The sequence below is a fragment of the Cibotium barometz genome, chromosome 4 (genome assembly GCF_041138505.1).
Source record: "Cibotium barometz isolate CiBa-2024 chromosome 4, ASM4113850v1, whole genome shotgun sequence".
Classification (NCBI taxonomy): Eukaryota; Viridiplantae; Streptophyta; class Polypodiopsida; order Cyatheales; family Cibotiaceae; genus Cibotium; species Cibotium barometz.
The window spans coordinates 26,308,425-26,335,046 of NC_141049.1; the positions used below are offsets into that span (position 1 = coordinate 26,308,425).

Here is a 26,622-nt window from a genome sequence, read left to right on the forward strand (position 1 = left end):
TTATGGGCAGTGGCCAATGTATTAGGACCGGCCGGGCACTTTTTACTCACTTTAAGTGAGGTTTTTTCCCCGCGCCCAATAAGGCGCCGTTATGTGAAACGGGCACCAGTTAGGGTTATTATATGCCCTAAGTTTTGTAACAAACTTATCTTAATAATTTGAGCTCCATCGTTTTGCTCCAGGCCTCCACACGTTTTTCTTCTGTTTCTTCGCGTGCTCCACACCGTCTCTCACTCACAATTGGTATCAGAGCTGGTTGTTGTTCCTGCTCCCGCCTTCCCTACTGCTGGTGAAGCACTTCCGTCGCGAAGAAACATTGTCTACTGTGCTGGTCGCCTGCTTCTGGTGCTGAAAAACAGGTCGCCCTCCTTCTACAGACCTGGGCGACTGCTTCCTGTGTGTCTCGGGCACTGTTCTGGTGCAAAAAGCAGTGCTGGTCGTTTTTCTACAGGCCGTACAGCATCTGTGCAGCACGTGTGGCTGCTGGTTGCTGTTTTTCTGTTCGTACAGGTCTGTACGACCAGATTTGCTGCTGTTTTTTGATCGTACAGCAGTCGTACAGCTGTCGTACAGCTCTATCTGTTGTTTTCTGTCCGTACAGTTCTGCACAGCACCTGCTGGTTGCTGTTTGCTGTCCGTACAGCCTTCCGTACAGCATTGTACCGTCTTCTGCATCAGTTCGTACCCAGCAATCTGCAGCAGCAACTCGGGTGAGTCTACCTGCTGTATTTTGGAGCTTAATGTGAATTTTGTCAGCAAATCAAGTCCGAAATTTGGGGCTTTTGCTGTTTTTATGTTGCTGCACAATCTGTGACAGCTCCCACAGGTTTTTTGTGGGAATCAGAGAAATTTGAGCCACCAGAAATTTGGGGCTTTTGTTGCTGTGCTGTCTATCTGTGTGAAACAGACAGTCTCCAGCAATATTTGTGGACTCTTGTGCAGTCAGTCTCTTTTGCAGGTTACAGTTTGCTCTCATGGCACAGAACACCGCTGATGTGTTTGGGTTTTTAGCCCAGGAAGATAAGTTGGATGGAACCAACTATTCCCTGTGGAGCTTTATGATCAGGAATCTGCTAGTTGCAAAGAATTTGTGGAATTATGTAAGTGGAGCTGAGGCAAGGCCTATGCATGTGGCCCTAGCTACCCCTCCACAACATGGCAGGCAGCAGGTTGTACTACCAGCTCCTCAGGCACCTACACAGGAACAAACTAGGTGGGATTCCAGGGATGCTCAGGCACTCTCTTTGATTGCACTTTCAGTTAAGAGGTCCATTATTCCGCATATCCGTTCATGCAGGACATCTCAGGCTGCATGGGATACTTTGGAGCACATGTATCAGGCTCGCAATGAGGCTAGAGTTGCCTTTTTGAAGCGGGAACTATCACACTTGTGCATGGATGAGGGTGATTCTATGCAGGATCATCTTACGAAGATTCAGGATTTGAGAGAACAGCTCTTGAATATTGATGAAATCATTTCTGATGCTGAGATGGTCACCACTACACTTAACTCCTTACCGAGCTCTTACTTGGGTTTTCATACATCTCTTCACTTGTCCATGAGGGGTAATCCAGTCCCTCTATCCTTTCAAGATTTGGTTGGACTTTTGCTGCAGGAAGAGCAGACTCGGAAAAATGTCATGCAAAGAGGTGGTGAGCAAGCATTCTTTGCCAAGAACAAGGGCAAAGGAAAATCTGGTGCATATAAGCCTAAGTCAGAATCAGGATAGCCATCTAGTAAAGAGAAGGATGATGCACAGAAACCTAAAAAGAAGGGTAAGTGCCATTACTGCAAGAAGCCAGGTCACTATATTCATGAATGTCATAAGAGGATAGCCAAGGAAAAGAAGAAAGAGTCTGGTAATTCAGTTGAAGACTCTTCAGATGTGGATAACAAGAAAGATGATGCCACAGTCAATCTTGTGGAAGAGGATTGGTGCTTCTTTACTTGCAGCTATGATCCCTCAAATGAGGTTCATTCACTCAGTGTGAGTGAAAGTGGTGATGTATGGTTCTTTGACAGTGGTGCCTCAAGGCACATCACGTCCAGAAAGGATTTGTTTGGCAAGATGGTACCTTCTTCATGTGGCAGAAAGGTTACGTGTGCAAATAATGCTTCTTATCCAGTTCAGGGCACAGGGGATGTTATGCTTACAGCCATTAATGGCTCAGAATTTCTCCTTCAGGATGTATTGTATGTGCCTGGGATAAAGAAGAATCTTCTCTCAGTGTCTTCTTTTGCAAAGAGAGGGCTGGTTGTTTCCTTTGAGGATACTAAATGTATGGTCCGTGACAGGGAAAGTGACTTTGCTTTGGTTGCTACAGGGACCTTATGTCGCGGTTTGTACCGTCTTGATCCTTATGAGAGGCACAGTGCATGTGTTGTTTCTACCTCTACATCTGCTATGCAGGATGCAGAGTTGTGGCATGCCAGGTTTGGGCATGTAAATTATGGCAGTCTCATGGCACTTCAGAAGCTGAAAATGGTAGATGCCCTACCTAATTTAGAGACTCCTCCCAGACATGTGTGTGAGGGATGTATTTTGGGAAAGATGCATCGTCAGGCTTTCAAAAAGGATAGAGTTGTTAGAGCTGTCCGAAAATTGCAGCTCATTCACAGTGATGTATGTGGTCCAATGAGGACACAATCCTTGGGAGGTCATTGGTATTTTGTTACTTTTATTGATGACTTTTCCAGATATGCCTGGGTGTATGCTTTGAAGAACAAATCTGATGTCTTTATGCATTTCCGACATTATGTCAACATGGTTGAAAATGCAACAGGACAAAAAGTGCAGACTCTCAGAACTGACAGAGGGGGGGGAATACTTATCTAAAGTATTTGATGCTTTTTGTTTAGAGAAGGGCATAGTACACCAGTGTACTACACCATATACACCTCAGCAGAATGGTGTCGCCGAACGAAAGAATAGGTCACTCATGGAGATGGCCAGGTGTATGCTGAAAGCAAAGGGATTGCCACATAAGTTTTGGGTGGAAGCTCTTATGTGTGCCACTCATGTGTTGAACAGGTGCCCTACAAAGGCACTCAGATCTGTTACACCCTATGAAGCTTGGTTTGATCGGAAACCTAGTGTTGATTATTTTCGTGTGTTTGGTTGCTTGGCTTATGCACATGTACCACAGGAGCTTCGTGGGAAGCTTGATGATAAAGCCATAAAGTGCATATTTGTTGGCTACAGCAGTCAAAGTAAAGGGTACCGTCTCTATAATCCTGTCACACGGAGGATTTTTGTGAGCAGAGATGTTGTTTTTGCAGAGAATTCAGCACAACCCATTGCTGAATTTAAATTTCAGCAACCTCAGGAGTCTTTTGATGTATTTGAAGGGTTGATACCCATTGGCATAGGAACCACAGCTGATATACCGGCTGAATTTCAGAATTTGCAGCCACCACCTCGTGTGTTTGATGCTTTAAATCAGCCCCAGGCTGAGCCTGACATACAGCAAGCAGAAGAGGATATTGTTGTACAAGAAAGGACAGCTTTGCAAGAAGCTAGAACCATTCCTCGTTGGGCTATACAGACTCTTCAAGAGAGTAGACTTGCTGCTCCATTACCAGGTAGGACACGTAGGAGTACACGTGAGGCTGAAAGCTCTCACTTTTCAGAGTCAGCTTGGGTGAGTTCTATTATGGATGAAGAGGAACCTGAGAGTTTTGAAGATGCAAGTGAAAATCAGCATTGGATGCAGGCCATGCAAGCTGAATTGGATTCTATTGTTAAGAATCATACATGGGATTTGGTGGATTTGCCTCCTGGCAAGAAGCAATTGGTACAAAGTGGGTTTATAAGGTTAAACGTAAACCAGATGGTACCATTGACAGGTACAAAGCAAGGCTGGTTGCTAAGGGCTATGCTCAGAAAAAGGGCATAGATTATGAAGAAACTTTTGCCCCCACTTCTCGGATGACCACCATCCGTGTTGTTGTTGCTATGGCTGCACATTATGGCTGGTTTGTACATCAGTTGGACATAAAAACAGCCTTTTTGAATGGTGATCTTGAGGAAGAGGTTTATGTGATACAACCTCTTGGTTTTGCTATGTCTGGTCACGAGCACAAGGTGTGCAAGTTGAGGAAAGCTTTGTATGGCTTAAAACAAGCACCGCGTGCCTGGTATGCAAAGATTGATGCATTTTTGACTAGCCAGGGGTTCACCAACAGTCCAACTGAAAGCACCCTCTACATCAAGAGAGATGGGGGGGATATTTTGATAATCATTCTTTATGTAGATGATATGTTGCTCACAGGTACTGATGCGGATAAAATTTCAGATTTTAAGTCCGAACTCAAATCTGCTTTTGAGATGTCAGATATGGGTATGTTGCACTATTACTTGGGCATACAGTTCATACAAAGTGAGAAGGGTATCTTTATGTTACAGTCGAAGTATGTACAGAGACTGTTGGAAAGATTCAAATTTCAAGATTGTAAGCCTATTTCCACTCCTATGGAACCAGGGCTGAAACTTATAGTACATGATGGCAGTGAATCTTTTGATGCTATTCTCTACTGTCAGGCTGTTGGGTGCTTGATTTACTTGTGCAACACCAGACCGGATATTCAGTATGCAGTATCCCAGGTGAGCAGATATATGCACAGCCCACGGATGCTTCATTGGCAAGCTGTAAAGCGTGTGTTTCGTTACTTGCAAGGCACCAAGTCTTATGGCTTGATGTTTCCTAGGGGGGGTGACTTGCATTTACATGCATACAGTGATTCAGATTGGGCTGGTGACTTCGACACAAGGCAGTCTACCAGTGGTAATTGTTTCTTTTTGGGACACTCATGCATTTCATGGTTGAGCAAGAAACAATCTACAGTAGCTACCTCGTCTTGTGAGGCTGAGTACAGGGCAGCTTTCACAACGACAGTGGAATGTGTTTGGCTACGCAGACTCTTGGCAGATCTTCATCCTTTATTGGAGGAGCCTACTCCGATTCTCACTGATAGTCAGAGTGCTATTGCAGTAGCACGGAATCCTGTGTTTCATGCACGAACGAAACACATAGAGATACATTATCATTATGTCAGAGAAAGACTTCATGCAGGGGAGATCAGCATGATCTATTGTCCAACACATGACAATGTTGCAGACATTTTCACCAAAGCTTTACCTCGAGAAAAGTTTGAAGCTTTCCGCAAAGCTTTAGGCTTACTTCCTTTTGGTGATTGACATCATGCCTTGTACCCACATTGGCACTGCAGGGGGTGTTAGAAATAATGTCCTGACATTATTATGGGCAGTGGCCAATGTATTAGGACCGGCCGGGCACTTTTTACTCACTTTAAGTGAGGTTTTTTCCCCGTGCCCAATAAGGCGCCCAACTTACCGTTATGTGAAACGGGCACCAGTTAGGGTTATTATATGCCCTAAGTTTTGTAACAAACTTATCTTCATAATTTGAGCTCCATCGTTTTGCTCCAGGCCTCCACACGTTTTTCTTCTGTTTCTTCGCGTGCTCCACACCGTCTCTCACTCACATTATGGATACTTTTATGCAGCTCACTCAGAGTGAGAGATTTGCTGAATTTTTGAGATCTCGCACAGAGCCCCGCGCAGAGCCCCAGAAAAAGAAGAAGAAGGTTCGTTCGAAGAATCTTCCTCAGGGTCATAGTGGTGCCATCCCACAGGAACCATCTTTTGGCCAGTTTCCGAATATGCAGCATGCTTATGGTGCAAACTCTCAGAGTTCCTTCTATGGACAGCCACCTATTCCTCAGCAGAATATGCATCCAGGTTATTTTGGTGGTGGCTCGGTGTTTCAATCCATGACTGGGGGTTATCCTCAGGGAGGCATGGGTATGTATGGGCCTTTTGGAGCCAATTTTCAGCCTGGCATGCAAGGGAATATGTATGGCGGTATGCAGTCCGGTATGGCTGGAAATATGTTTGCAGGCATGCAACCTGGGATGCAAGGCAATATGTTTGGTGGCATGCAGCCAGGTATGCATAATGGAATGTATGGAAACATGGCTGGAATGTATGGTATGCCTGGCATGGGAATGGGAAATGTTGACCCAATGATGGGTATGAATGTTGGGGGCAGCAATCTCACGAAACCACTTCCATATGATAATCTAACGCCTATGGGAAAGGCGAAGGATTACAAGGAAGGGGGAGCTGCAGTGAAGTTTGACACTTTCAGTGGGGCCAAGGATAAATTGAAGGCACTTACCTTTTTATAGCAGTTTGATGCTGCTTTTTCTGGTGGGAATTACACAGAGTCCTCTAAGGTGAGGAAAGCTGCCACTTTTCTCAAGGGCAATGCTTTGCAGTGGTGGTCTACTCTTCTTTTGCAGGGCATAGCACCCACCACATGGGTCCAATTCAAACAGGTTTTCTCTTCCGTATGGCTCACATCTACATTTGAGGTGGATGTTATGACCGCATGGCACAAGCTGGATGCTTCAAAGTGTGATAGTTTGGAGGATTATAACAAGAAGTTTTGGGAAGCTTTACTCCCAGTGACTTCTTATCGTGCCGTGCCATTATCTGAGCAGGTAGAGAAGTATTGTTGTGGGCTGCCCAAGGAGGCACGAGATTACTGTATAAAGACAAGAGTAACGAACATGTCACAGATGATTGAAAATGCTATGACAGCTAATGCGTTACTCACAGGTGGTTCATCTGGGTTTAAAGGCAGTAAGAAATTGAGCAAGAAAGCTGAAAAATTTGGGCATGCTTCTCGTGATGCTAAAGGGTCTACAGAGACAAAGTATAAGAAGTTGCCAATGCCCAAGAGGACTTCTGAGGAAAGACAGGCTTTGAGAGATGCTCAAAAGTGTTTTTACTGTACTGAAGAGGGGCATATGTCATTCAATTGTCCCAAAAGAACGTCCAAAAAGGACCCTGACAATAAAGGAGAGCCCAAGCCAAAGAAACCAAAGCCTTCTGCAGGCTTAGTTCCTGATCTTGTGGGGGAGCAGCTAGGTGGTGAAGCTACAGAGTTGTGCAGGGCATGGGGCAAAGTGAGAGATCAGAATGCTTTGATCTTCTTTGACACAGGTGCTAGAGCCAACTTCATTTCACCAGATTTGGCTAGCCGATTGGGGATTCGCGCAGAGGAGATGGGGCCGTTACATGAGGCTAATATGGCTTGTCCAGGGTATGCAGAACCCGTTACTCCTATCATTGGGAAGCTTCGGCTTCATTTGCAGGGTTATGTGGATAGCGAAGAGTTCTTCATCATGCCTTTGGATGGCTGTGATGTTTTGTTGGGGATGCCATGGTGCCACAGGGTACATGCGGTGGTGGATACTTACAATAGGAAAATTACTCTGACTCATAGAGGAAAAGAGCATGTATTGGATGTAAAACTCAAAGGGGAATCTGTTCCTATTGTATCCGCTTCGGCGATTTCATCAGTAATGAAAAAGCATCTTTTCGCGTACTTGATTTATGTAAAGAATGCACAGGATGATGAGTCTAAGTCTAATTTGTCAATGTTAGATAAGGACAGGGCTGATTTCTTAAGTGGGTTTCAAGACTGTTTTTCCGAGTCATTGCCAGGAGAGTTACCTCCTGAGAGGCCATAAGATCATGCCATAGATCTGATTCCTGGTAGTACTCCACCGAATAGACCGCCGTACCGTGTTAGTGCAGCCCAACAGGAAGAGATTATGAGTCAGGTGCAGGAGCTATTGAATAAGGGGTTGATTCAGCCTAGCTCATCACCCTTTTGCTCACCTGTGCTCTTAGTGCAGAAGAAGGATGGTTCTTGGCGCATGTGTATAGATTACAGGGCGCTGAATAAGAATACCATCAAGAATCGATTCCCCATACCGAGAATCGATGACATCTTGGACCGCTTACAGGGCTCCACAGTTTTTAGTCGTATTGACTTGAAAAGCGGGTATCATCAGATACGCATTAGACCCGAGGATGTGCATAAGACAGCATTCCGAACCACGTTTGGGTTGTATGAGTTCTTGGTTATGCCCTTTGGTTTGACGAATGCGCCTGCCACATTTAACAGAATGATGGACAGGATTTTCAGGCCTCATAGAGAGTTTGTGGGCACATTCTTTGATGATATGATTGTGCATTCACAAACTGAGGAAGAGCATAGAAGGCATTTGGCCATTGTGTTTGCAGAACTCAGAAATCATAGATTGGTGGTTAATGGCAAGAAGAGTGAGTTTTTCTTGCAGGAGATACATTTCTTGGGGCATATTGTGTTGGTCTTGGAGTCCGTATGGATCCAGCAAAGGTGGAAGCAATACTTAATTGGCCAGCTTTGAGGACCGTGCATGATGTACGCAGCTTTCTAGGATTGTGTTCCTATTATAGGCGTTACATACGGCACTTTGCTGAAATTGCTTCGCCTCTTTATGCTTTGACGAAGAAAGCAACTCCGTTTAGATGGGATGATCGGGAAATTACAGCATTCAAAAAGCTCAAAGAAAAGCTTACTTCGGACCCAGTATTGGTGTTACCGGACCTCCGAAAGGCTTTTGTTGTCCAGTGTGATGCATGTGGAAGTAGCATTGGTGCAGTTCTCATGCAAGAGGGACATGTGATAGCCTATGAGAGTAGAGTTTTGCAAGATGTCGAGAAGCATTTATAGGTGTATGAGAAAGAGATGTTGGCTGTAATTCACGCTCTTTCTACTTGGAAACACTACTTGCTTGGGGCTGATTTCACTGTGCAGACAGATCATCAGACCTTGCGATATTTCCTCACGCAGACTAAGCTTTCAGAGAAGCATATGCGTTGGGCAAACTTTTTGTCAATGTTTCACTTCCAGATTGTGCATGTGGAAGGCAAAAAGAATGTAGTGGCAGATGCTTTGTCACGCAAGCCACAGGTCTCTGCAGTTTCACTTGCTTATCATCATGAGCTTGATGAAATGAAAGAGCAGTATGCCCATGATGAGGACTTTGAAAGGTTGTATGATCAGATGTCTGAGGGTCAGCGGCATGAGCATTACACTCTCAGAGATGGGTTTTTATTGATGCATGGCAGACTGTGTGTTACCAGGCCATTGCGACTCAAGGTTATGATTGAAAGTCATGCTCCACCGTATGCAGGTCATAGAGGTATTGACGCCACGGTCAAAGCAGTGGAGACTTTCTTTTATTGGCCAACCTTGAGAAGAGATGTTGATGCCTTTGTGAGGCAATGCATCGTATGTCAGAAGGTAAAGTTTGACCGTCAGAAGACACCAGGGTTATTACAGCCTTTACCTATTCCGGATAGACCTTGGGAGAGCATTGCCATGGATTTTGTATTTGATCTTCCACGGACACAAACGGGAAATGATGGCATCTGGACTATCATATGCAGGTTCAGTAAGCAGGCACATTTCATTCCCGTGAGGAAGACAATTAAAGTGGATCATATGGTGAAGTTGTTTATGGCGAACATCTTCAAGTATCATGGCTTGCCTACGTCTATCATTAGTGACCGTGATCCACGGATGACGAGTTTGTTTTGGAGAGGGTTGTTTGACAACATGGATACAACTCTCAAGTTTTCATCGTCATTTCATCCACAGACAGATGGTCAGTCAGAAGAGGCTAACTCTACAGTGTTGGATCTTCTCAAGTGTTATGTGTCAGAGCACAAGCAACAATGGGGAAAATATCTTCCTTTGGTGGAGTTTGCATATAACAACACTATACATAGCTCGACAGGCAAGGCGCCTTTTGAGATTGTAGAAGGAGGGAAGAAAGTACCACCCATTTTGCATACAAAGGATAAGATCTTTGAGGCTGATCAGTATGTGGAGAGCTTGGATGAAGCTTATCGGAGAGTTAAGTTGGCCCTCCAGAAAACTCAGCAGAAGCAAAAGAAAGCCGCAGACCGTCACAGACGTGATTTACAGTTTGCATTGGGTGATTGGGTTCTTTTGCGCTTTGAAAAGGCTAGACTCAAGAAGATGAAGGGTAAAGAGCGCTTATTCCCTAAGTTGAGCATGCGATATTATGGGCCTTTTCAGGTTTTGGAAAAGATTGGTGAGGTAACCTATCGTTTGAAGTTACCAAATCACTGGAGGATTCACAATGCTTTTCACGTGAGTCTTCTTAGACCTTTTCGTGGGGATGTGCCTGAGGATGTATCAGATGAGGCTCAGCCAGAAGTTGAGGAACTTGATGAGGTTCTGATTCCAGAGTAGATACTGGCACATAAAGAAAGGAAGGTACGAGGTAAAGTTTCCCGTCGCTATCTTGTGAAGTTCAAGAACTATTCACCGATGGATGCGAAGTGGATGGAGGAAGGTGACTTAACAGATTCACCTCAGGTTTTGCAGCTTTATCTCGATGCCTTTGAGTTAGAGCCGACTCTTATTGTGGCTCATTCAGGTTCAGCAGAGCATGGGTCTGGAGCATTACCTGATGCTCAAGAGGGGGGTAGCACCTCCACTCCCTTGATACAGACAGGCTCAGATGACATCTAGAGGTCGCATGGTGCAGATTTTCTCTCACCCGAAGGTACTGAGACTGACAGTACATCTGTTTATGGGACTTCTATGATATATGTGTACTAGTCACATGGAGATTTTTGTGGATATGTATGGTTCACAGTGGTATACAACTTGGACTATTACTATGCCATTGGTTTGCAGTGAATGATGATACATGTGTATGGCTTAGAGAGATTGGGACGCTGATCTTGCCATATTGTATATTTCACTTTCGATATTTTGATGCATCACCAGAATGCAATCGAGGACGCTTGCCATTTTTCAAGAGGGGGGTATGTCATGGCCCTGTGAAAATGGAGCAGGACAAGTGTGGGCATGGTGGTTGCAGAGTCAGAATATTTTATGATTCACATGGGGGGTGCCCAGACAGAGTTTAAGATGTGTGGACATCCCTAGGTGTGAAGGGGGGAACTAGAAACATTAAGTTTTAATGTTTATTAAAGTTTACCCCTAGGCCTTAGTGGCCCTAGGAACTTATTAAAGTTTGGGGCCCTAGGGATTAAATTTGGGGAGGAGTTTTCTCTCTCTTCTCTCTCTCTCTCTCTTCCCTTTTTGGGAGTCGTGGAGTAAAAGTGGAGGAGTTTCTTCATGCGCATGATTCACAAGCGTGGAAAAGCTGAGGAAGCTCTAGGCGGCTGCAAAAGACTGGTCTAGCTGCTGTTTTTCTGTGAACTGTGTGTAGAAGAAGCTGTACAACAGCCGTATAGTACTGTACGACTGCAGGGATTGCTGTGGACAGAGAAGCGCAGGTCTGAGGGGCTGGTACAGGCGCCTGCAACTGCAGGATACAGGCTGTACAGTGCTGTACGACTGCAAGTACAGCCCTGTACTTTCTGCAGGTACATTGTACGGCCAGTTCTAGGGCAAGTATAGGTGCTGGACAGTGCTGTAGCAGGACGGCGCAGGCAACCAGTAGCAAAATCCAGCAGGCGGCTACCTCTGATTCTCTGCAGAAAGACCGTACCGTCAAGTACAGGCAAGTACAGTCAAGTACAATCAAGTACAGTGCTGTTTTTCAGATCTGCACTTTCAAGGACAGCATAAGAGTGAACATCAGGAGGAGGATACAGGCAAGAACAAGCACACGTGTGAAGCAGGGTTGTGGATACAAGTGCCTGCAAGTACAGATTGGTGCTGTTGCTTCCTCCAGTGTTGTTTCACGAGCTGAACTTGGTAAGCTCTGTTTCTGTTCATCTATCTCTCTTTCTACTGCTTGATGTCTGTTGCAGATATGTGTTATCTGGCCCCTTGTGAGAGGAGGGGTATGGCAGATTGACAAGGGTTGAGACAGAGATTGGACAGCACATGTATGTTTGAGCTGAGAAGATGTATCATGCACTTGAGTTATGCCAGATGTATGCCCATGGCTGGCCTGCTTAGTGATCTTGGCTGATCAGAGGGAGGCACAGTGTGTTGTTTGAAGACACAGATCTGTGTGCATAGATCCTCTGTGCTGAGAAGGATTTGTGGGCCGTCAGATTGGACTTACAGGTGTAAACTCTTGGCTGGTCTTTGTGTTGTACTCAGCCATTCATATTATTTTAATTGAATAAAGAAATACCGCAAGGGGCGCCAAGCTTTGGGGCCAACAGGTGTCGCTGTGTTTTTAGATTTGGGCACTCTAGCTCCAATCTGTGTTTTGTTTCTCATCTAGACTACAAGTGGACGGGTGATTGCTTCTACCGCACTGTGGTTTTCTATCAGAGGCCGGTTTCAAAGCCTCTCTAAAGAGTGCAAAAGCAGGCAATTAAAGATGCAACTACGGAACTCACTAGGCTTTTCATCCAATGTGCCCAGTTGGCAGTGCCCAGTTGAGGATTGAGTGCCCAGTTGGCAGTGCCCACACTCCATATTGAGGACTCTAGTCTTTGGGGCTATCAAGCTCCTCTAGTTTACTATTTGTCATCATTCATGCATGATTGCATCTTTTAGGCTTCAGCATGCTTTACTTTGTGTATTTCAGATTGCAGTCTACTTTTTTTGTATCAGCTTAGGATTCAAACTTTTTTGATCACTTTGAGTGCCATTATTGAGTAGTTGCCATTATTGATGATGAAATCTAGATCTTGATTCTTGATGTTGCCAATTTATTTATGCCAATTGGTCAGTGACTCAGTTGGGTGCCCACTGTAACTGGGTCACCCAGATTCTTTAGCTTTAGCTTGTAAACATGTTTTAATGTGTAAATGATGCATGTTTAATATTGTTTTGTAGGGAAGGCGACATATTTTTAACATATTATAAACCTGCATGTAAATTTTGAGTCCTGCATCTCCCCTTTTTGTATGAAACGTTTTTGAAACTTCTGGAAAATGAATGAAACGTTTATGAAACACGTTTCATGAAACGCCTGGCAACTATGGCCCCGACTACACTTCATATGTTCTCTGAGTCTGCAAAGTTGGATGGTTCCAACTACACTTTGTGGAAGGTGAAGGTGAAATCAGCCTTGCATGGCGTGGATCTCTTGGATTGGCTTGTTACACCTGCCAATGCCACCCCTCCCACCCTTGCTTCTGGTGGTGTGACTCAGGCATAGATTGATATTTGGTAGGCGAATGATCGTCATGTTTTCTCCTTTCTAATGTTGAACTGTCAGGATTCTGTTCTCTCTCATATGCGTACAGCAGATGCTCCACATGAAGTTTGGAAGGCATTTGCAGATCTCTATGAGATTAAGTCTCCGGGTTGGATTTTGGTGTTGGAAAAGCAGCTTATGAACTTATCAGTTTCTGCTTTTCCATCTTTATCTGCTTTCATCTTGAAGATGAAAGATCACGGGATGAGCTTGCTGTTTGTAGCAAGGATATTTCTATAGAGGATATGGCTATTCGGCTTGTCTCCAAGCTTCCAGGGGGAGATTTGATGCTTATTTTCAGTCTCTTGTTTCTTCTCCTTGTCCTGTTCCAGTTACTTGGGAGGAACTTCTCCTCCCATTATGCAGATTGAGTCTCGCTTTGAGGAGCGGACTGGCACCTCTGGTGGTTCTGATGGAGCTTTGGCTGTGCGAGATAAAGGGAAGAATCAACAGAAGAATGGGAAAGGGGGTTTTGACAAGAACTCCAAGGATAATGACAAGGATAAAGACAAAAGCAAATCTTCTAAAAACAAGGACATTGAGTGTCATTATTATGGCAAGAAGGGTCATAAATCGCTCCAATGTCACAAGAAGAAGCGGGATGAAGAAGCAAAGAACTCTTCCTCTACAACGGTGTCTCAGACCAAGAAGGATGATGGTATTCTTCTATTAGCAAGTACTCGTCGTATACTTGCTCTTGTGACTTCTCAGTCGTGGTCGTTGATTGTGGATAGCGGTGCTACTGTTCACATGACACGTGTCATGTGCACAGACCGTTCGGGGGCGAGCAAAAGTAGCGCACCAAGGAGATCGTGGACACGTGGCTACATAAGTGGCAAGTTCACTTTCAGTTTCATCCATATGATGATGGAAAGAAGATCCAGTTAGCAGCAGGTTTCCTGTCCGGCAAAGCTTTGCTTTGGTGGAAGGAACTCAACTCTATCTAAGCCAATGACTTGGGCACAATTCGAAGACGTCTTCAAGAAAGAATTCCTCAAGAAAGAGGATGACTATGATGTTGTTGCCCGGTTTTCAGCTTTGGCCATGACCTCGCAGTACCTCACTTATGAGGTCTACCTCCAGAAGTTTCGGGACTTGCAGATGAAAGCTACAAAGATGGATCCCACTACTTTTTTGGGGTTTTTCGTAGCTGGTTTACCAGACTCATACCGTTTACACGTTAAAAATAACAAATGTAAAACATTGGACGAGGCCATTCATTCAGCTCGTATCTATGATGATACAATGGTCTCTTCCAAGTCGAAACTCGTTATCCAGCAGGGGAACAAGCATAAAAGAAAGTTCTCCGCACCTATGGCTAACTCGATAAAAGGAAAGTCTTCGGACCAACCTTCGAAGAATTCAAGTTCGACACCAGCGAAGAAAAAACGACTCCTTAGAGCTTTAAAGCTCAAGAAGGAAGGACGTTGTTTTATCTGCGAAGAAAAATGTGACATGTGATAGCTTATGACCGTAGTAATCACAACCTTAGTCTAACTAAACTGCACTTAATGATGTTTAAGAGATAGACAAATGTGTGTCAATGCAATGCAGCTATATTAGATGATGAATGCGGTTACAATGAGATCCAAATGGATCTATACTGCTGAATATGATGATATGCTATATGAACTGCTGTCCACTATCTTTCCCTTGTCTCTTGGGAAGGAAACACTGAAGGGATGCTTTGGAACAGATGCTATGCTGATGGGATGCTGAAACGCAGATGTACTCCTGTTACCTGGGAAGGAAACGCTGAGGAGAATAGATGCGTTTGCTGAATATGCTGGACTGAATGCTGATGCGTTGCTGAATATGCTGCTCCCAAAGCTTCCTGGAGGAGATGCGTTGGAGAACACCCTGCTGAATGCTGCAATGATGAGCTTGCGTTTAGATGCGTTGAGGACAGATGATGATCTGAACTGAATGCTGAGGTCTCTATATATATGGGTGAGGGGGGCTGGTCGGCCAGCCTGGTTGCAGTCGGCCAGATGCAAAAGCCCATGACTGAATATATTATGCCAAAAATAGCATAAATGCTGGTCGGCTGAAGTAGCATCCTGTCGGCTGATGTAAACAGGCTGTCGGCTATCTCCACAAGCCCTAAATGCTGGTCTATATGGCTAATGTGATGCAACCATGCTGAATCCAACTCATACCATGTGGTACATGCTGAAAACATTCATTTAAATGCCTGAATAATGCCTGATAAAATCCTGATGATGCTTATGATGCTAAAATGATGCCATGTCACTGTACACCTGAATGGTGTGCACGTGACAAAAAAGGACACATGCGTAACGAGTGCCCAAAGCAAAAGGGTGCCAAGACAAACGCAAGACCCAAGCCAAGGCAGCTAATCAGTTGTCTTTGACAGGTACGTCAATTACTGTACTTTCTCGCCCTAGTACTTGTTGTGATTGTCTGTTCAACTCTAAAGTATTTAGCTTGCATGATCTTCTCCGAGTTTATGGAGAAGTGAATGGCCATAAGATTCACATTCTTTTAGACCCTGGTAGCTCACACAACTTTGTTAACTACAAACTTGTGCAGAAATTGAGTCTTGATAAGACACCCAGCGATCATACCTATGAGGTACGCCTACCTGCGGGAAGGCAAGTTTGGGATCGAAAGGTGGAGATGCTTCCAATCCAGATTCAGGACTACAAAGATACTCTGGAATGCCATGTAATGCATCTAGAAAATGTAGACTTGTTATTAGGGATTGAGTGGTTTAAGACTCTTCAAGTCCAGATAGATTGGTCTAGTCATATTTTTTCTTTTTAGCATAGGGACACCAAGTAAAGTATTTTAGGTGATTGTATTCATCCCTCTCAGTGGATTCTTCTTTGTATACCGCTTTCCATTGTATATTGATTCCACTTTCTTCTTTTCTCATCCCTTCCGTGGATGTGAATGAATTAAGTGTGTTTGAAAGCAAAGAATTACAGAAGATACTTGATTCGTTTCAAGATGTATTTCCTAAGGAACTGCCATCGGGTTTACCAGCTGAACGGGTAGTAGATCATCGTATTGACTTGATCCCTGGTGCTCATCCTGTGAGTATTCCACCTTACAGGATGAGCCAAGCTGAGAAAGATGAGTTACTCGAAGATTATTTAAGGATGGGCCAGATCCGTCCAAGTAAATCACCTTGGGGTGCACCTGTGTTGCTTAGGAGAAAGAAGGACAATACCTGGAGAATGTGTATAGATTACAAGAGATTGAACAAGCTGACCATTAAGAACCGTTATCCTCTCCCTAGATCAGATGACCCGATTGACCGGTTAGCAGGAGTGAAATATTTCACGACGATAGATTTACGTACTGGCTATCACCAGATACGTATTTATGAAAGGCATGTCGAAAGAACCGCCTTTCGGACTAGGTATGGCCATTACGAGTTTCTCGTATTACCTTTTGGGTTAACCAATGCTCCAGCCACTTTCCAGCAAATGATGAACGATCTTTTTCGTGAATATTTGGGAAAATTTGTGGTGGTGTTCCTGGATGATATTTTGATATATAGCCGTACTCTTGAGGATCATGTCAGACACCTCACGATTGTCTTATCTATTTTAAGACAGAATCGACTATATGCTAAGTTAAGTAAATGTGAGTTCTTTATGACCGACATCATTTACTTGGGACACAAAATCACTAGAGATGGATTGAGCATTGACTATGACCGAGTTCAGAAGGTTCTGGACTGGCCTATACCGCGAACAGTGAAACAACTTCGTTCTTTTGTCGGTTTTGTAGTTTTTCTTCGAAAATCTATACGGAAGTACTCTCAGCTCACACTACCGATGACCGACTTATTGAAAGGTCGTGGACATAAGTCAAATCAGCCTATGGCCTTCAGACTTTTGAAAGATAAAGTCAAGGAAGCACCTATCTTAGCATTCCTGATCCTAGTCTGCCTTATGTTCTTGAAACTGATGTCAGTGACTATGCTATCGGGACTGCTTTATTTCAAAATGGTAGACCGGTTGCTTTTGAAAGTAAAAAGCTAAACGACACTCAATCTCGTTGGCCAACCCTTGAGAAGGAGCTTTATGCTGTGATTCATGCTCTCAAGGTTTGGAGACATTATTTATATGGCTCCAAGTTTGTGGTATTGACTGATCATCAGTCAATCAAGTATGTATGTGATGCGGATGATTTGAGAGGCAGGAAAGCTCATTGGGCGGAGTTAATGCAAGATTTTGATTTTGAGATCCGTTATCGGAAAGGGTCCATGAATAGTGTTGTAGATGCGCTTAGTCGAATTAGAGAGGTGAATACTTTGTCGTTCACCGAGATTTCTACCGACTTATTTCAGTCATTGAGAGGGCTTTGTAGGACTGATAGTTATTTTGGTCCATTTTGGCAGAAGATCCAGGACGGGAGCTCATTGATTGACTAAGACTCAATGACTGAGCAGTCTACCATTTAGGCTGCAGGAGGCCAGTGGATGATTCGAAATGGTTTACTATTCCGTAATGACAAAATTTGTGTACCACAGATCCCGGACATTAGGTTCAAGATTCTTAAGGAGTGTCACAATGCCCCTTCTGCTGGACACCATGGGGTACACAGGACGCTATCGTTAGTGAAACACACTTTTTATTGGCCAAAGATGAAAGGGTATATAGAAGATTATGTTCTCAAGTGTCAAATTTGTCAGGCAAATAAAGCTGAACGCTTTAGACAGGCTGGGTTGTTGCATCCTTTGCAAATCCCAGGTAATAAATGGGAAAGTATTTCCATGGATTTTATTACCGGATTGCCAAGAACACATCAAGGCCACGATTCTTTTTGGGTTGTGGTAGATCGCTTGACAAAAATGGCTAGATTTTTACTAACCCGGAAGACTATTACAGCTACGCAATTAGCTCGGCAGTTTATCGAGCAATTGTTTAGACTGTACGGGTTACCGCAGGACATAGTCAGTGATAGGGACTCTAAGTTTACGAGTGATTTTTGGAAACTTGTTTTTGAGAAGTTGGAAACAACTTTGGATTTGAGTTCCTCTAATCATCCTCAATCTGATGGCCAGATTGAAAGAGTGAATCAGATTTTGGAGGATATGCTTCGCGCATATGTATCCAAAAGACAGTTCATGGGAGGATTATCTTCCTATTGACTTTACGGACAGGTCGATCTCCGAAATTATCCCCTAGATACTGTGGACCATTCCGTGTTACACGACGGATTGGTTCAATTGCATATGAATTGGATTTGCCTTCTCATGTGAAAGTTCATCCTGTATTTCATGTCAGTAGACTTAAGGAAGTACTGGGTGGAGCAGATCAGTTAGTTACTCCTCAAGAAATTATAGATGTCGAGGACATGACATTTGTTCTGTACGAACCTGAAAAGATTCTTGGATTTCGTGAACAAAGATTACGTAATACGCTTATCACGGAATACAAGATCAAGTGGAAGGATCGTGTTGAGGAGGACGCTACATGGGAGACATTGACTACTCTTCAGAGAGATTACCCTGGCTTTTTAGTGAGCTCAAGAGTGAGCTCTTAGAGGAAGGGGAGTATGTCATGTGCACAGTGTGTATCTACCGTGTGCTACACGCACGCAAGACTAGTTTCGGGGCTTGGGGAAGCTTGGAACTAGGGTGGTTGATTGACGAGCTGAGTTAGGGATATACTAATGGGTGGGCACCCAAGTATGGACGGGCGGGCGTCCAAGTGTGGACGCCCGATGACCGGCCAAGAGCCTATAAAAGGGTGGCCAAGGTTAGTTATTGGGATATAGAGAGTCTCGCGAGTTTGTGAGAGCTCTATGGTCTTGGAGCCTGGATCTAGTGCAGACGTGCACCTGCTTTACGCAGCCGAGGCCGGCAGCAATCTCGAGGCCCGCGAGGGCAGCTTCGTGGCGGTATGGGACGTCGCGAGGAGGAGATTGGTCGGTACGTCAACCTAGTTAGCTCAGCTTGTGGCTCGGTGGGGACAGCCAAGACTGTGGGCTTGCCCATGGCTGTCATGGTTGGGATGTGAGTCAGGCCTGCACCTCCTTGTTTGTTTGTTCGTTTGTTTGCAGGATTCGAGTCTCGAACCAAGAACGATCACGAGAAGATCCGTGGGGATTTGACAACACGCCATCGAGATTGGTTCGAGAGATCACTTTGGGTGATTCTTCTTCCGTGCCAATACATGGAACATGGCACCACCCCCGTCTTCCGCTCTTCCAAGGACAAGAGGTACTTCTCTGACATTACATTGCAGATTTGGCATTTAACCTTTTAGTGAGTGCTCTTACAGCTCAAGGTGCGGAGGTGATCTTCTCTCGTTATGAGATTACCATTCGTGATAAGGAGACTGATAGTATCTTGGCTCAAGGAGTCCAAGATAGTGGTCTGTACAAGTTAACTGCTCTGCTTTCTTCTGGTTCTTCTGCTGCTCTTTGGCATGCTCAATTTGGCCGTTTGAGCTATCAGCTTCTACAACGAGCTTTGAAGGATGGGTTGGTTGAGGATTTACTAACCATCAAGGCTCCATCTTTTGCTTGTTCTTCTTGTTTACAAGGGAAGCAACATCGAGCCGCCTTTTCGAAGGAGGCGACACACAGATCTTCGACATCACTTGCTCTTGTTCATGCAGACTTATGTGGTCCTATGAGTACTGTGTCTTTGAGTAAGGCGTTGTACATGCTTTGACTTCTCCAGATATAACTTGGGTTTTCTTTCTGAAGACCAAGGATGAGGCTTTTCAACACTTTTGTGATTGGAGAGTTGAGGTGGAAAAAGAGACCGGTTCCTCGGTCAAGGCTCTCAGGACCAGTGGAGGGGGTGAGTTTACATCCCAGGAGTTTCAGCAATATTGTAGGACCCATGGCATTCGGAGACAGCTTACTACAGCATATACTCCGTCACATAATGAAGTTGCAGAGAGAAAGAATAGGACCATTATGGAGATGGCCCGTGCTATGCTTGAGCATTCTTCATTACCTCGACGTTTCTGGGCTGAGGCGGCTTACGCTGTTGTCTACATTCAGAATAGGTCTCCTACTGTTGCGCTTCCAGCTAAAACTCAATATGAGGCTTTCCATGGTGAGAAGCCCTCTGTTGTTCATTTCCGGATATTTGGTTGTTCGGCGTATGTTCATGTGCCAAAGGAGCATTGCTCCAAGTTGGACTCGAAGTCTCAGCGCACGACTTTTCTTGGATACAGCACTGTGTCCAATGCATATTGTCTTTATGATCCTCAGGCGGGCAAAGTTGTTGTGAGCCGTGATGTGGTGTTTGACGAGACTCCTACATCTTCAGAGGGGGGTGGTGAGCTTCTTCTTCCTCCTCTCCGCCGCCGCCGCCGCCTCCTCCTCCTCCTCTCTCTACTTCTGTTACATCTCGAGCTCTGGATTCTCAATTAGATGATGATGACTCGTTAGATGATGATGACTCTGCTCCTTCTCCAGTGAATTCGAGCAGATCTGTGCCTGGATGGTACTATCAGACAGTTAGTGATTCTGGGTTACGTAAGCTTCCTTCTACTCCTCCGCCTGGTTCTCTCAAGCGATCTTCCAGAGTTACAGGGAAACAAATTCATGAGGACAACATGTTTGTTAACTATGCTCTTATGTCCTCTATCATTCATGGTCCTCCTGATCCCACCTCTGTGGACGAGGCTCTTTCACATGAGCCTTGGCGTCATGCTATGCAGGCAGAGCTGGATGCTATTGAACGGAATGGCACTTGGATTTTGGTGCCTAGGCCACTGCAGCATAAGGTGATTGGTGTGCTATTGAACGGAATGGCACTTGGATTTTAGTGCCTAGGCCATTGCACCATAAGGTGATTGGTGTGCGCTGGATCTTCAAATCAAAGTTCCGAGCTAATGGTAGCTTGGACAAGCACAAGGCGAGGTTGGTTGCCAAGGGTTATGCTCAGCGCTCTGGAGTCGACTTCGATGAGACCTTCGCTCCGATGTCCTGGATGACTACCATTCGCACCGTTCTTGCTCTTGTAGGACATATAGATGGCCCGCATTCTAGATGGACATCAAGTCAGCTTTCCTGAATTGAGAGCTTACACAGGAAGTTTATGTTGATCAGTCGCCGGGATTTGTTGTTCCAATCAAATTGGATCAGGTGTACCGGCTGAAGAAAGCTTTATATGGTCTGAAGCAGGCTCCGCTGGCTTGGTACCAGCAAATTGATGAGTTCTTTCAGAAGCTCGGCCTGCGCCGTTCTCATGCAGATTTGAACCTTTATATGCTCCTTGAGAGGGGGTTGATTGTTAGTTATCATTGTGGTCTATGTTGACGACCTCATCTTTACAAGCTCTTATTCTGTGAGGATCCGTTCAGTCATGGATACTTTGAAGACAGAGTTTGAGATGACGGATCTTGGCCTTCTACATTATTTTCTTGGCTTTGAGATTTGGCAGACCCGGGAGGGCATTTTCTTCTCTCAGCAGAAGTACACAAGGGAGATTCTTGAGAGATTTCAGAGGACTGGATTCAAACCAGTATCTTCTCCTATGGATACTAGTGAGAAGCTTTCTCTACTTGATGCTTCTCCAAGGATTGATCAGGGCCAGTATTGGGTTCTCGTCGGTTGTTTGGTTTGGTTGACCTACTCTCGATTGGACGTATGTTTCGTAGTCAGCTTATTGAGTTCTTCCTCATCCAAACCCCGTTAGCAGCATTGGTGGTGTGCTCTCAGAGTTCTTTGGTACTTGCGTGGCACTCTGGACTTTGGCATCTTTTATGGCCAAGGATGCAGTCTTCTTGGATGGTTTGATTCAGATTGGGCTGGAGATCCAGATACTCGACGTTCGACCACTGGTTGTGTTTTTTTACTTGGGTTTGGAGCCATTTCATGGAGCAATAAAAAGCAGCCTACTGTGGCGCTTTCCTCTATAGAGGCGGAGTTTCGTGCGGTCTGTTATGCTGCATGTGAGGCGATTTGGTTGCGGGATTATTGGAGGAGCTTGGCTGTCCTCCTACCGGATCTACTCTTCTTCGGTGTGACAATCAGAGTTGCATCGCCATCGCCAAGAACCCTGTGTTTCATGCTCGTACGAAACACATTGAGATACAATATCACTATGTTCGTGAACGGGTTCTTGCTGGAGATTTGCGTTTGGAGTATTGTCCTTCAGTGGAGAATGCTAGAGATTTGTTCACCAAGCCGATTTCTCAGGCTTCCTTGGCTCCTCATCTTCGCCTTCTCGGAGTATGTTCAGCATCTGGTGCTGAGAGGAGTTTCTGCCCATGTTTGGTGTCCCTTTTGGTCTCTTTTTCATGGTCCTTGATTGTGGGCTGGCCATCCCTTTTTATATATTTTTTGGGGATTTTTCCCAGCCTGGATGTATTTTCCCAGTCAGCCAGCTATATCATGTCCAGTCGGCCAGTATTAGCATGTCCATTCGGCCTACTCTTCTCACCTATAAATAGGTAGGCTGGCCTCTCACTTTTCCATCTTGCCTAGTCTTTCTTTTGCTCCCTCACTTATGAGACTCTTTCTGTGTCTTGGACTGTATCACTTGAGTATATTCAGCATAGTTGCTCCATATCTCTCTCTCTTGCACTCTCTACGCAGCACACTTTCGTGCTTATTTGCTTCCGCTCTGTGCACTCTTTCACCTTTATGGCTTGTTTTCAAGCTTTTCAATTTCTAAAGCTGATACCCATTTTTGCCTTGAGGCTGAACCTACTGCCTGGGGTGGGGAAGTTACTGCCTGGGACCTGTTCTTGTTACTGGGGTTTGTTTATTTTTCTGCTCGTGGACTCCAATTTACTGTTCCGTGAACTGTACCAGCTTTAGTGGTCTGTTTTCTATATGAATCAGCATGCATGTTTGTTGTTTGGGACTATTTTTGTGATGTAATCTTTAGAAACCCTAAGGTTTGTGGTTGAATCAAATGCCCAAAGGTTGCATCTACTGCTTGACACAAAGTTGGAATCGTTATGGACTATTTTACATTGTGGAGAATCAGGCTGTCCATTCTGTGGGTACGTTGCCCGGTAGGTTGGGACAAGTGTGACCATTTGGTCCCTTCACCAGTTTTGACCAGTGTTTTAACACTGAGCAGAGCCAAGGTGTGAATGGGGATTTTCCATAGAAGAAAGCTGAAGCATCTATCAACAAAGTTTGGCCTCAAAGATGGCAACACAACATGAGTAGCATGGGATTTTATTCATCAAAGTTATAATGTTTATTAGTCGGTGTGTTCACATATCATTAAAGATGGGCTGGACATATTATTATTTTGGGTATCTACATGTGGACAAAAGGAGGCGCCTACTTGAAACTTGGCCAACAAGCTTGGGAAAAGCACAAAAGTTGATATTTTGGGCTAAAACTTGGAGTATAAGCCAAGAAAAGCATAACGTTGATATCTTTGGGCAAGTTCACCTATTTTGGGCAAAAAGGGAAAAGTGTTGCAAATATAGCTACTCGGACTCTATTAAAGCAAGGATTGGGGCTGTTGGAGTCTTCTCTCTCTTTTCTCCGCTGGCCGACTTGACTTGCTTCATACTTCCCGTAGGGCTGGCCGCCTTGTTCCATACCTTCTATAGAGCTGGTCGAGTGCCATAGAGCTGGTCGACTTCTTCCGGAGCAGCCACATGGCTGGTCGCTTTCTCCCAGAGCGTGATAGGGCTGGTCGATTCATTTCTGGTCAGGGGACTGTTTTTGGGGCTGATTTGAGAGCTCTTTTGGGATTGATTTGAGAGCTTAGTTTTTGGGGCTGTTTTGGCACGGAATTCGGGACTGTTTTTGGCTCCGTCTGGGTTGATTGATGGATTGTTTATGAGCTGATTATGGGACTGTTTTGAGACAGTTTTTCGGATGGCTTTTGGTGCTATGTTCGTATCTTGCCACTGGATGGATATCTGGGCAAGATTTGTGCTGATGCTTTGTGGAAAATCCGGTGCTGTATGCATCTGCACCTTGGTATCTTGTAAAAGTTTCTGTGTGAATAAAGAAGTTCCTACTAGGGCCTCCCATTCCAGCTCAGTGCGGTGTTATTGTATTGCTTATGGTTCTTCCGCCGTGTTATCATGCTCTGTCCGGTATTTGAAGTGTTGGTCCATTGTCGTTCTGTCCCCCTCCTCCCCCCCGCCCCTCCCCACTTGTGACACTAGCCTTGGGAAGAGCTTGTGGAAAACTAGGTTCCCTAGCAATGGGTAGATGACAGGTCATCCATTTGTTAGAGGCAAGCCTGTGTAAGGTGGCTGCTTGGGTTTTCCTATCCTTGCTTGGAGTGAGAGACTTCTTGCCTGGTAGGTTGTCGGCAAAGGATTGTGCATAAGATTTTGGCATTGGCACAGGTTGTTATTTATAAATTCTGTCTTGGAATAATCTGGTTGCCCAGGCTGAGGACGTCCCCAGGAAAGTTTTGTAAATCATAAATATTCTTTTGGTAATAAAACACAAGGAGGGACCAGACCATCTTTGGCCCTCAATGCGTTTTACTGCAGTACATGCATGGTGTATATCTTGTAGATATTCATTTTTACAGGTGCATTATGTGAACTGGTTATGTGAATGTTTAAACGGTTGATTAAAGTCTCAGGGAAACGCACGCCGGTGACAATGACATAGGCACAAAGGGTGGGCTTCCAGTGGGAAGTGTGTGTGGGGGAGGGGGGGGGGTGCAGGCTGCAAGTGTGGAGGGGTGGATAGAAGGGAAAGGAGGAAGGGAAAGGGATTGTTTTTTTTTGGGGGGGGGGGGGGGGGGGGTGGGGGGGGGGACAGACTGCACACGGTGGGAGAAATGAACAGTAGGGGGGGTGCAGGCTTCACAGAGAGGAAAGAGCTGTGGCAAGGGTTGCAAATCGGGGTTTCTGAGAGGGAGGGATCCATCTGGCAGCTCAAGGATCTTGGCGATCTACAGTTGATGTTTTTTATGATGTCTGTTTTTTGCTAGAATGGTTCGTCATACTGCTTTGAAATTTTTGGCTTCTGGGGCTCCTCCAGGATAATGATCATTATGAAGAAAAACTATATTCTAGTAGTAGGTTTTATGTGTCAGAAAATAAAATGCTCCTTGGCTTCTTTCAAAGCTTTTATGAGGTGTTTGTATTGTTATGGGTTTTTGTCTGGATTACTCCGTTTTGACCATGGATGTTTTGCTGCACAGGCCCTCGATTTCAGCCACTCACAAGGAATTATGCACCGTGATGTCAAACCTCATAATGTTATGATTGATCATGAGCAGCGCAAACTACGACTGATTGATTGGGGCCTTGCAGAGTTCTATCACCCTAACACTGATTATAACGTCCGTGTAGCATCAAGGTGCGGTTGTGAGCATGCTCACTCATCTTAATAAGTGTATTGGAAAATACTTGGAGTGGGTTGATGACTGTGTTTGAGATTATTCTAGTTAAGATTTTGGCTTTTTATGCAGGTATTTCAAAGGTCCGGAGCTTCTTGTAGATTTACAAGACTATGATTACTCATTGGACATGTGGAGCCTGGGTTGCATGTTTGCAGGGATGGTAAGCTTTTCAGAATATATGAGCTGAATTTGGATTCTCTTTTAAACCCATTGATTACTTGCTTTTTTTTTCCAGATCTTTCAAAAGGAGCCCTTCTTTTATGGGCACGATAATGCAGACCAGTTGGTGAAGATTGTGAAGGTTGGGAATGAGCTATTTGAAATCTTTATTTTTCTCATTATTTAAGGCCTTATGTAGTACTAGTAGGATGCATAACTGCATTATGTATGCACACTGAATGTGACACACCTATGAGTATGTAGGGCAGAGCTAGACATAAGATACGAGCCGATGGGTAGGGTTGGGCAGCACAGGTGACACTTGGCATTGCCACGTGGCAGTGGTAATGTCATGTGGCAGTTGGGTACAGCTGGCCGATAGCAATACGACTAGCCGAGCCGACTAGGAGCATTGGTGCTGCATATATATACGGTAGCCAAATCGTCATATTCATACGCATTCCTTAGTGTTGGACTTCAGAGAGCGTTTCTCTCTGTAGGCGAAGTGTTAGCCGGGAGTGTATAGTAGGTCATAGGGCTGTCTTCATTCTTAGACACATCTTGTACTTAAATTTGAGTTGTATTACTTCTTTCTTGTACATTATACAGAGCAAACTCGTATGTGTGATTCTGCCTCACTCTTCTTTCAATAAACTCTAGCACATAACCGCAAGTGTTCTACAGTTGGTATTGGAGCCTAGGGAACTTGCAAATTTCTTTTCTTTTTGGGCACCCGTGTGCGTTTGATTGCTTGGATAGGGTAGAGCACCTAGATTTCAAGAGTCCACGAGTTCGGGTATGGGGAAAGTGAATATTTGGGTTCTCTTCACTGCACCTGGGTTAAGTTGGTTTGACACCGTCTTTACACATAGACATTCATGCACATCGGCTCCGTGATTGATCAGATGCAGTTTGTCTTGCTACAACCCTTGAGACGCGGGGGAGTTCCAAGCCTAGGACTCAACAACAGGGGCAACAACAAGGCAAAGCCAGTCCAAGGCCAAGGATGGTAAGGACAACCCAAGTGGGGGAGCCTCGGTGACTCGCCTCACCCTTGGAGAGCGTTGCACCAAGATGGCTGCTGTACAATGCTTTTATTGTGGCTCCACTGAGCACATCCCGAAGGATTGTCCGAAGGCTTTGG

At 44.8% G+C, this 26,622-nt stretch overlaps 1 protein-coding gene across 1 annotated transcript in view; it reads left to right on the forward strand.

Annotated features, from left to right (window-relative positions):
- LOC147639097 (casein kinase II subunit alpha-2-like) overlaps positions 1-26,622 on the forward strand; it is an 89,284-nt gene that overhangs the window by 52,106 nt on the left and 10,556 nt on the right. The window contains exons 4-6 of the mRNA XM_086787355.1: positions 25,119-25,276; positions 25,389-25,479; positions 25,555-25,620. Of these exons, the coding sequence (XP_086643481.1) occupies positions 25,119-25,276; positions 25,389-25,479; positions 25,555-25,620 (315 nt within the window). The remainder of the gene's footprint in view (positions 1-25,118; positions 25,277-25,388; positions 25,480-25,554; positions 25,621-26,622) is intronic.